This window comes from Eurosta solidaginis, chromosome 2 (genome assembly GCF_040869045.1).
Source record: "Eurosta solidaginis isolate ZX-2024a chromosome 2, ASM4086904v1, whole genome shotgun sequence".
Classification (NCBI taxonomy): Eukaryota; Metazoa; Arthropoda; class Insecta; order Diptera; family Tephritidae; genus Eurosta; species Eurosta solidaginis.
The window spans coordinates 253,851,769-253,864,070 of NC_090320.1; the positions used below are offsets into that span (position 1 = coordinate 253,851,769).

A 12,302-nucleotide genomic window follows, 5' to 3' on the forward strand; every position below is an offset into this window, starting at 1 on the left:
GTAGTACAAGGCAGAGAACCAAGGATTCCCAATAGCCTTTACGACGAGCATACATTCGGTACAGGTGAGAGAGTAGCTAATCCAGCCGAGAAATCAATGCAGATGAAGGAGATATTCGAGATGGTACGACGGAAGGAAGAGCGAGCATCAGCGGAGCAAGCAAAGCATTATAATTTAAGAAGAAGGCAATGGCGACCGGCTATAGGCGACCTAGTGCTGGTAAAGGAGCATCAGCTGTCAAAAGCGGTGGATAACTTTGCAGCCAAACTAGCGCCCAGGTACAGTGGACCCCATCGGATAACGAACTTTGTATCACCAGTGATCGTAGAGCTAGACAAAGTTTTCAGAGGAAGGAGGAGGACAGCCCACTTAAGTGAGCTGAAAGCATACCACGCAACAGACGCCGCCGACAATAATGAATCCATAAAGCAAAGGAATGAACAGGGTAACAAGAAGAACGCTAGTGAAGATCAAATCCCGTCAACATCGTCCAATCGAACAACAAACAATATCCCCGAGGTACAACAACAGAGAGAGAACAGCGAGGTAGCCATCTGTGGTACGCTCACACGAGTCAGCGAAGAGACCGAGAGACAACACGAAGAGGACCAAAGTCCGAGCCAACAACTGATAGTATATAAAGACGCTCAAGTGCAAAACAATGCGGAGAATCAGGCACGAACATTTCCAGAAAATCAGGTACAGGTCGCTCGAGGAATCCAAGTACAGATCGCCAAAGGACCGATACCTGTAGCAAGATTACACCTAGGAAGACAGTTTGCTATAGCAGCCCTAAATGAACACACACCCAGAGACAACTCAGGAATAACGGATTATTACGTGAGATTCTACTGCAACTCGAATCAAATCGGTAGTAACGTACACGCCCAACCGCAACAGTATCAAATCATACACGAAGAAATTTCATTTCAAGAAGTACCCGGATTTCGAATCAACCACTAAAGCCCGGTAAACTCTAACCACAATTACGTAATCACATAAATGCACTCCTTACTAGGCTTATTACATACCACGTTTTTACGCAAAAAAAAAGAAGAAAAAAAAAATCCACCATATACGGTGGGAACACCCTAAGGAAATTCCACCAGTTTTTTCATTTACAGTTTAGGCTGGCATCACACACACCACCGACGGGAAGGGCAGCGAAACGTCAGCAACGAACACAACGACGACAGTGAAATATTAAACCGTATGGCCAGCGAGGTCAACGACAGCCTCAACGACAACACCAGCGACATATTGAGCCTGATGGCCAGCGAGGCCAGTGGTAGCATCAACAGCAGCAACGACAACCATGACGACAGCGACGACGAAGGCAGTGTGAGCGAACACTATTTCCGAGTACGGATCACACGCACCTGCATGGTGACAGTAAGCTTCGCTGCGGTAGGTGAGGGGGGAGTGTGAGGACCCCAAAACCGAGGGTTTTGTACCCTCACAACATATACCTATTTTTCATTTTCATGTTATACAAGAATTGAATTTAACTCTGAATTTAACATTTATACATTTTTATTACATGAATTATACCTTTATGAATTACACGTCAAAACAAATACATGCGGTCGCATATTGAATTATTATTTACTAAATTGAAGGATAAACCAGACTTGCGCACTTTTGCACGCAATCACAATATTTACATTTTTCGCCCACATAAGTTTCAAATATAGGTCACCCTAACATACACTAAAACATTTGGAAGGAAAATGGAAATGCACAAAAACATAAAATTATGCCGGTCAACCAACCCTTTGCGCATCCAATGCACTCAGCCACAAATACAACATACATAATAATTTGGATAAACAAAGATCAGCAGTGAAAGTCGCCAAACTAAGCGCTGCTACTAATTGGGACTTTTCTCTACATACTTACGTACAAGCATACGACACACCAACGCACGCCCTAAGCAGAAGCCGACAGCATCAAACGAGGCCAACGCACCATCAAAACCAAGTGACAGCGAACATACGCATAAACACAAATGATCGAATTCGATAGGTAAAGCAAAGACTGGAAAACACGGCAGGCATACAACAAGCGTACGTACGAGATTTGGCACATTGTTCGCTATGTATATTAGGGCTCCCTAAAATTGGGATATGAAATGCCGGGATAGCGAATCGCCATACATGATCGAAAATATGCATATATGTATATATACCGATGTACCACCATATGTATGATAATGGAAAGAGGGAAAACGCATGTTAGCATGTAAGCGTATGTATGTACCAATAGAATACAGCGAAAGTAGCGTTAACTAGAATTCGATTTTTGCATTTCCAACTTTTATAATTGTTATTGTAAAATTACTGACTGCCTGCGTGCAGTCCTACATAATTTTATAACTGAGGAATTATTACAACGAATTGTTTTTAGGAAATAACTGTCCACCGGCGTAAAAAATCGTATATAAGGGCGGCAAATTAGCTTGTAAGATCAGAAGCTAGGAGATAGGCATACGAGTCAGTGGGCTTCTACCACTGACCAACACGACCTGAAGGTTTCTACTTCATTTCGTGAATTATTTTATATTCAGTAGGAGGTTTCTACTCCAACTGACGGAGAGCTAGCAGAGGGGTTCTACCTCAGCTACTCTTATTTAGACAGGGACAAAGAATAGGAGTAGCTCTTAAGGATATCGATCCCTTTTTAAATAAACTTTATAACGTTTTCAGAACTCCTTTGTCTATTTATTTTCATCGGAATAGGTTCCCCCACCAAATATAGGAACCCTGGACGGACTGGGCATACCTCAGCAGGAATTAGTCCGTCACAACAGTGTTGCCTTTTTGCTGTTTGCGTATTTTCCTGTGTGGGTTGGCATTACTGCTAGAAGATGTCAAAGAATGTAAGAACAAAACAAATAAAGTAAAAAAATAAACAATTGTATGTTGCGATTAGGAACGCGTTCAATTCGGCTTGTGTTTTAAATTAATAGTTGCAATAAAGATTTAAAAGTTTATAAAATGGATTCAGTGGCACTGTGGTATGACACAAACGAGGAGCGCATTGAAAGACGAATTATTCGAGATAGCTCCAATATAATGAACCTTAGTGATAAGAGGTATGCAAAATCTATGAATTTGTAAGTTTGTGACCTATAGAAAGTTTATTTTTTGTGTTTAGTTTTGTTAAAAATTTCCGCCTGAATAAGGATGCATTTTTATATGTGCTAGATAGCATAAACGGCGAACTCAAGAGCCCAAAAAGGTCAACCGCAGTTCCAAACATTTTAAAGTTGTCGAGCACATTGAAGTTTCTTGGCCAGGGGGCCTATCAACACTTGATTGGTCAAGATCGCCACACGGGTATGGCCCAGCAAACGTTTTCCCGTTGCATGTTCGAGGTGTGTAGCGCCATTGAAAAAGTGCTATGTAAAAAACATATAGAGTTTCCATTGTCTGAAGCGAAAAAGAATGAAGCAAATAGAAGTTTCTGTTCGGCTTGCGGAATTCCAGGAGTGATTGGTGCGGTCGATGGAACTCACATTCAATTGGTACGACCGGCTCGAGACGAGCATTTATATTTTAACCGTAAGCTCAAACAAAGCATTAATGCAACGGTGGTAAGAGTGATGCATTATTTATAAATACACATTTAAATGCAACTACATATTTATGTATTTATATATTTTAGATTTGTGACCACAAAATGCGCATAAGGGCAGTAGATGGAAGGTTTGGAGGTGCTTCGCATGATTCCCACGTCTGGAGCCTATCTTCAGAGCGTGCTTGCTTAAAGGCGAATTTTGAAAATGGAGACAGAGGAGTGAGAATTCTTGGTAAGATTAACATACTTTAGGTATTTCGCCTAAGGATTTGCTTCCTAGTTTTTCTAACCACATACTTATGTTACTTTATTATAGGAGATTCTGGATATCCCCTCGAGCCATGGCTGCTAACACCATACAGAAACGCAGCAGAGAACTCTAACGAAATTTTTTTTAATGATAAGTTTGGCAAAGGAAGATCGTTAATCGAACGAACTTTTGGAGTATTAAAAGGCAGGTTTAGATGCCTCTTAGCTGCAAGAGAGTTGCATTATACACCCGAAAAAGTGGTTCAAATTCTAAACGTATGCTGTGCTTTGCATAATATTTGCATTTTATGCAAACTGGAAGATCCTTCAAACATTGTTTTCGAGCGAAATGAACCTTCAAGTGCCAATGTCGATGCACAAGAAAGCCGAAGTTTATCAAATATCGCCAAAAACATTAGGGTACAAATTAAAAATAATATGGTTAACTCGAGAAACCCAAACTAAAGAAATAAAATATATGAATTGCTCAATTATTTTTGTCCATGTATTTTGAAATAGTTTTTACATACACATATGTATACAAATGTATGTGAATTTAAACATGTTTGATGTAAAAAAATGAATACAAAACATAAAAATATTAAATTAAAATAAATTCGCACATGTTCACATATACACTTATGGCATTAAAAGGTACATTTTTTTTCATTTTTAATTTTCATTTTTTAATGTAAATACATACATATATGTATGTATGGTTCAAATTAAAAGGTACAATATTTTTCACTTTTTAATGTAATATATATATGTAAATATATTTAGTTAAATTAAACATAAAAGCATTCAATTAAATCAAAATTAAATTCACTTCAATAAATTTACGTCATTAAATTAAATAAAGCGTACCGACTTTTTCTTTCAACATTGTACACATTATCACATACGTTTATACACTCTTACAGTCTTTTATATTCATTTGGTTAATTATTTGGTAATTAATATTAAATTTAGCATCATGTTTGTAAAATCACATATTTTTTTATAAATAGGTACGGTCTTATTAGTATATATACATAGTGAAACAACACCTCTTTTGGTTTAATGTGCCTGTCGCTTTGAGCTAGAGATCAACGCGTTGGTACTTGCTTCAACAGCTAGGACCTCCTTTTGTAGTTCTAGTTTGGTTAGCTTCATCTTAATTTTTTTATTGTCTGCTGTTTGCTGGTAAAGGAACCTTTCTCTCTCCAGCTTTAGTCGGCATTCTTGTAGCTCTCGTTTTTTTTTTCATTTCGCTGTAAATGTTTATCAAGTTCGAGTTCAGCAAATTTGTTGAACGCTTGTGGTACTCGATTTGATTCGACACTTGATGTTCCAACAGACTTTGCTTTCTGCGCGGAGTTTTGGCGGTGTTCGAACAAGTGGGAAGCTCTTCTTGCTCGCTTTCTTCTGAGCCTGTATGTTCATTATCTGAGCACGAGTTCCCCGACCCGGCGGAACTGTCTGCTCGTGCTACCGGACTCCCACGTTGTACCACCGGACTCCAACGTTGTACCACCGGACTCCCACGTCGTACCACCGGACTCTCACGTCGCGCCACCGGACTCTCTCTCGGTTGTATTGAAGCCGACTTTGGCTTAGCACCAAACCTCGAGGTGCTAATGGTTCCGCTCATGGACTTATCTGCACTCAATAGCTTGCTTACTTCTTCTTCTAGGTGTGTTAACGGCACAAACCCCGACGGACCCCCACCAGTTCCGGAAACGCTTGTCTTATTGCGTCGCATTTTTGATTTTAGTTGTACTTTGTAATCAGCCCACACCTAAAATTTTTTGCATTTAACTATGTACATAAATAGCTACCGAGAAGTACTTACTTTTTTCCAACCAGCAACATCGCGTGATGGTGGACCAACTGCATTTAGCTGTGATGTTACCCTCTTCCACAAATTTGAGGCAGCATTTCGACCATTCGCGGACTTTAGTAATCCCTTCGACAAGTCGGGATGCGCCTTCATGAAGTCCACGAGCACTTCGAATTGTTTTTGTTGCGTGTGCTTCATTTTAGATTTTTCCCTAAAAAACATTAACAACACTATTTATTAAGTGTTTAAATAAACATAAAAAATAAAACAGCACACAGTTTTTGGTAAAAACTTACATTTTTTTGCCGCGCGACTGAGTTTTGTTGTAGGAAGACAGATTCGAATTTACAGAGCAATTGACATTCGCTTTCGGGATACAGAGTGTACGCAATTCGAAAGGGAAAAATGAATGCGAAAGGGAAAAAGCAAATCCGAAAATGTCAAATGTCAGTTGCGATAGTTGAGTTACAGAGTGTCGATAATGCAAATGCGAAAAAATTTCCATTCGCATCGCAATACAGAGTAGCCCCACTGGTCTCCAACGCCAATTTTCCAAGGCTTGTCAAGCGATTTTGGCTCCTAAAAGAAGGTAAAAAATTTTTCACCCTAGACAATAGACTAAAGGACGCTCCCCTTCAGCCACACTAACTGGAAGTGTGCAAAATATTCTTAATTCCATGCAGATATTACGAAATATTACTTCCATCTTCAAGTCATGAAATTTGTTCAGAAGTTGAAATGGTGGCAGCGAATCACATCCCAAATTTCCTGAGATGAATTATTTCATCTTTATATCCGTAGAAATATCGATGCCATAACTCGTGCATTTAATCGCAATATCATTTACGGCTTCGAAACGTCTTTTCATGTTACCAATCAAACATTCCAAAAGAAAGTAAAAACTTTCTGTTTGAATTGAGTTTCGGAATCACACTTAGGTGATTCGCCAGGTAATTCATCGAACTGGCGCTTTCTTATCTTCCTTCTTTCTCTGTGAAGGTATTCACAACTCCTATACTCCCCGCAATAACCTTACATTCTTGCAGTATGATCGACCATTGATCCCTGAGCTTCTTCAACTCATCAATCAGGCTACGTATATTTTCTGTTTCCACGTCCAATGTGGCATTTCTAGCTTGCAGTACCAGATTGCGATGGTTAATTACCGTCAAAACTTTGAGCTAAATTGAGGCTAAGAATATACACTCAAATTTCCCCATATATGCTTCAATATTCGTAGAAGTGGTATGCGTTAAGCACATTCAGGTAGTAAGCAGGGCGTGTCAGTCCCAGCGTTAACCATACCGCGGCACTATCTAAGTACAGCAACGTGACCCCGACAGACGTACAGCTTAGTGCTCAACCTACCTCCCGACGGAATACTTGACGGTAGTACCGGGGGGTAAATGGTACTCAGACGGTAGGAGGTTTAGTGCGGTTAAAGTACCACATTGACTATGAGGCTTTCGATGCTTCCTCCTCGTAAAACAAAAAAAAAAATATATGCTTCAATACCTTTCAAATCCGTTACTGTTTCTGAACTCAGATTCAAAAGCTTGATCGTCAATAGCTTTCAGTATTTGGTGAATGTGAGTTGCGAAAGGTTTCACACTATCCACACGAGTAGACCATCGTGTTTGTGACATGCTGTGCAAGGAGAAATTAGTTTTTTCCTTGAGAATTTCCCATCTCTAAGCACTTGCGCTAAAGATATTATACAATTTCTGCATAATACCGAAAAATGTGATGACTTCTGCACATTAAAAAATTTACCAATAATTGCACCACTGACAAAAGAAATGCGAAGCTTGCAACAATTAACGCGAAACTGACCTATGTAAGCTTATCCACGGCATACTCATATGTTTGCATAAATTTGCGCTACGCAAAACAAGTCAAGTGTACTACTTTTTTAAATTAACGCCCTAGTTTATAATCAGGCTTTACAAAAATGAAAAAGCAGTACGACCAAACCGATACCGGCATAGTTATAGTCGAAATAAAATGTGATTTTAAGTTAGTTAAAGCATTTTTGACAGATAACGCTTATAAAATTGTGTCAAAAACGTTTATCTAACTTGAAATCTCATTTTTTTTTTACTATGACTATGCCCCATAGTATGTGATTGGCTGCTTATGATTTTAGTTTAGTGATTTTCAATTTTAAAACAATTTTTTATAGCAACAAAATATGTATGTATCTATGAAATCCTAGATAGAGTACTGTCAATACTGCTTTGCCTTGCCTGGCCACCAAAAACCTTCCGGGCCCAGGGCAATTGCCCTGGCTGCCCCCTCTCCGCGACCCTGAATACTGTTCGCGTTAGGTAGGTAGGTTGAACTGGCCGGTCCATGAGGACCTCACATAGACTGATTGAGTACGTAGTATTACCAAAAGTTTGTTTTAACGACCAATCTGAAAAACCCTATCAAAAACCAGGACCTATGTTATAAAATAACTCCGTCCTCTTTGCAAACACTAGAAGCTTCCTAGGACTTAAGCCACTTGCTGCTTCTAGATCTGACAGCTGTATCACTCCTAATAGCTGGAGTCTTAGCCTGGCAAGTGCAGGGCACGAGCACAGAACGTGCTCGATCGTTTGCTCCTCCAACCCGCACTTCCTACATCTGCTATCACTGACCAAGCCTAATTTAAAGGCATGTGACGCCAGAAGGCAGTGTCCAGTCAGAATACCCGTCATGAGTCTACAGTCCTCTCTTTTTAATTATAGAAGCAACTGTGTTAGTCTAAGGTTGTAAGACCTACACATAATTTTCGACACTTTACAGCCCTGCGCTTGAACCCACGCCTTTCCCGCTTGGTCGATCATGTGCATCTCTCGCATTCGCTTAATCTCGCCCAATCTAATTGGGACATCTACGGAGCAAGCTTCAGGGGATGCGCCCTTTTTAGCTAGTTCGTCCGCTTTTTCATTCCCATCTATTCCCATATGCCCTGGGACCCAATATAGATGTATGCTTCTCCCTGTCCCGATTCTCTCCAGAGACTGCTTGTACTCTAACACGCATTTAGATGCTGTGTTATGCGAGATTATTGCCTTAATTGCTGCTTGACTGTCAATATAAAAGTTAACACGGTTGCAGATTAAGCTATTCTCTTGCAGGGTTTCTACTGCTTTGGTTACGGCTAATATTTCCGCTTCGAAAACGCTACAGTAATCCGACAGCCTGTAGGATCTGCTTATTTCCAGATCAGCGCAGTATACCGCAGACCCTACTCCTTCCGCTACTTTGGAACCATCGGTGTACACATGTATCGCCTCGTCTGCCATTTGCGCACCCTTTTGCCAACTGTCCACTTCTATTGTGGCCTTAAGATCTCCCTCGAAGCGCAGATAGGGAATCATGTAGTCTGTTCGTCTTGCGATTGATGAAGCTATACTACTATGGCCATATGGTTGGCGCTCAAGCTGCCCCGAAGCGCCGAGCCTGGTTGCGGTCGTTAACCCTTTGTCTTTGCTACCAAGTCTATAGGTGGGATGTGCAGAATGGCATTCAGTGCAGCCGTCGGGGTTGTTTTCAGGGCTCCCTTAATGCTAAGCAACGATAGTCTGCATACCCAATCTAATTTTTTGAGGTATGTTGTTTTTTGTGTGGCTTTCCACCAAACAAGTACTCCATAGTATAGAATAGGGCTTACAATCGCTGTAAAAACCCAATGAGAAAGAGAGGGCGATAGGCCCCACGTACACCCCAGCATTCTTTTACACGCATAGAGTGCCGTTGAGGCTTTCTTGATCCTCTCCTCCACGTTGAGCCTCCATGACAGCTTACTGCCTAGGATGATTCCTAGATATTTTGTGCAAGGTTTCTCCTGTAAGGTCACCCCTCCTAATTTAGGCCTGGTCCAATTTGGGACCTTGTACCTCTTTGTTAACAAGACCATATCCGTCTTCTCCGCATTGACTTTCCACCCGATATTAGATGCCCAAGTATGAATATCCCGAAGCGCCCGATCCATCAAAGAACTAATCGTTGGAAGGCACTTTCCACTTTTGACAATTGCAACGTCATCTGCGTAAGCCTTAAATTTTACGGGTCCCTCATCGAATTGCCTGATCAGTTGGTTGATGACCAGCGTCCACAGCAGAGGTGATAGCACCCCTCCCTGCGGCGTGCCCCTGTCCACTGATTTCGTGACCTCGTACAATCCCCATTGTGATGTAATCTTTCTGCAGTTTAACATGCAGCCGATCCATCCATAATCGCCCATTTTGCAACATTATTAAAAGACCCGGCAATGTCCAAGAATACTCCTAGAGCATACTCCTTATATTCCAGGGATTTCTCTATGCTTATTACCACCCTATGGAATGCGGTGTCTACCCACTTGCCTTTGGTGTACGCATGCTGTGTTGTGGAGAGCAGCTTTTCATCCACGTTGGACTTTATGTACACATCTATCAGCCTCTCAAAGGTTTTGAGCAGAAATGATGTTAAGGTAATGGGGCTATAGTCTTTGTGATATACGTGACCGATCTTACTCGCCTTTGGTAGAAAAGCTACACGAGCAGTTCTCCAAGAGTGCGGTACATGATTCAGTCTTATGCACCCATCGAATATTATTTTAAGCCATTCCACGACCACCCTACTTGAGACTTGTAGCATGGCCGGGAAAATACCATCTGGGCCCGGCGATTTAAACTTAGAAAACGTCTTCACTGCCCACTCGATCTTGGTATCGGTCACCAAGCCCGGCACTGCTAGCTCCGTGATCGATGTGTGAGTGATGTCTGCTGGCTCTTCTAAACCGTCTCCCGATGGAAAATATGTATCGAGAAGCACCTCCCCGTTCTCTTTCTTTATTAGTCCTTGGACTATGTTTCCCTTTGCTAGGACTTTTTTCAACCGTGCTGTTTCGCTGGAGCACTCTATGTCCGTAAAGAAACTTTTCCATGACTTTCTCTTCGCTCTTGTAATTTCACGCTTGTAGATCGTCAGTAGATCCCTGTACTCGTCCCGACACGCTTCACTTTCCGCGGTCGTTGCGAGCTTAAACATTTCTTTTAACTTCCTTCTTAAAATACTCAGCTGTTTGCTCCACCATGGCGGCTTTGATTTTCCTCTGAATCTTCTTAGAGGGCAAATTTTGCTATACGCAGTCATAAGCGTCCTTGTTAGGAATTCATTCGACTCATCCAGTTCCTCTACATTAGCAACATCTTCGGGTTGTCCCAGTTTTGTTTCTACATGTTTCTGGAATTTATTCCAGTTCGTTGATCTAGGTTTCTAAAGCTTCCTCCCTTCTCTACCCTCTTTAGGGGGATGCTGAAGCTGATATACGCATGGTCAGAGAAGGATGATCTATCAAGAACCATCCAAACATACCTTGATATATCACGCTCAGAGCTCAATGTAATATCCAGAACATTGCTGAATGTTGGATCAATGTATGTAGGGACATTACTCCTGTTGGCTATATGCAAATTGGTTTGCAGGATGTAACAAAACAGAGATTCGCCTCTCTCGTTCGTATCTGCTCCTCCCCACGCATTGTGGTGCGCATTTGCATCTGCGCCTATGACCAACCGCCCTTTGCACCTTTCCTCCTGTACTAGCTTTTGCACTCCATCCCTGGAACCTCCGCAGCATGGGCCATGTAGCAGGACGCCAGGATAAATGCCTGCTTATTTTTTGCTCAACGGTCACCGCTACGAGATCTTCAGTGATGTAGTTAAGCAGCATATATGAATGCAGCTGTTTCCTTACCATTACTACAGCTAGCACCCGTCCTTCCGTTTGCGCGTAGTAAACGCCAAACCCGCGCGCGCTAAGTCCAGAAACCTTTGCTCCTTATGAGAGCCACGGCTCCTGGATCAGCCCGACGTCAAACGATCCCTCCTCAAGGGTTGGGAGGAGATCGCTCGGCGCCACTTTACTGTGTTGGAGGTTTATCTGTAGGACTCGCAGCACCATTGGGCTCTTTTTCCCCCTCCAGCACCTTCGTCTTGACGCCATCGTCCTCCCCTTGCCCTTTTCGTTTAGAGTATTCGAGGCCCCCTTCAGCCTCTCGTGACTGTTGTGCCAGGTGTTCCTCTGTGCGAGTCACAGTACCATTTAGCGGTTGGTCCTCTTCTAGCACGTTCGTGGTGACGTCGGTGACCTCCGCCTGTCTTTTTTCCCTTAGGCTCTTGAGGTCCTTTTCGACTTCGCCCACCTCCAGCGTATTAGGGTTTTATCCTCGGGACTTCTTTTCCTGAGTCGCATGTAAATTTTGCCAGTGCCAAAGGACATTTTGCCAAGCTGCGTGTGCAAAATATCCTCCACCTGCTTGTTTATTTGGAAGATGTAGAACTGACCATCCTCGGTAGGCCGAGATACAGTAAGTACCTTCCAATCCTGTGTCGGTATGTTCGGATTCTGATTATGCAGAAGTCGCAGTGTATCCTCCGACTTCATCACGCATGGTATTCATACCTTAATTTTTGGTATCGTAGGGATTTACGCTTTATCCACCACCTCAAACCGCGCGTTCGTGCCTTGCCTTTGGAGGTTTGGAACCACTTCTTCCAGCCACCGCAAACTCGCGATGTTGTCGCACGCTATCATCTTCACACCATTTTACCATCCCCCCGAATCAAAGGTTGGAAGGGGATTACTTGGTTGTTCCCGCCTCATCTTAAGCGTTAAG

General features: G+C 42.1%; 2 protein-coding genes across 17 annotated transcripts in view; both read left to right on the top strand.

Moving 5' to 3' along the window:
* Positions 1–12,302, top strand: part of kek2 (kekkon 2) — an 894,871-nt gene that overhangs the window by 488,816 nt on the left and 393,753 nt on the right. The gene's annotated exons all lie outside the window — the stretch shown is intronic.
* LOC137240825 (putative nuclease HARBI1) lies at positions 2,817–4,346 on the top strand. Its single transcript, XM_067767652.1, has 4 exons — positions 2,817–3,094; positions 3,157–3,595; positions 3,667–3,811; positions 3,896–4,346. Exons 1-4 carry the CDS (start codon positions 2,997–2,999, stop codon positions 4,291–4,293), a joined length of 1,080 nt encoding a protein of 359 aa, XP_067623753.1. The 5' UTR covers positions 2,817–2,996; the 3' UTR covers positions 4,294–4,346.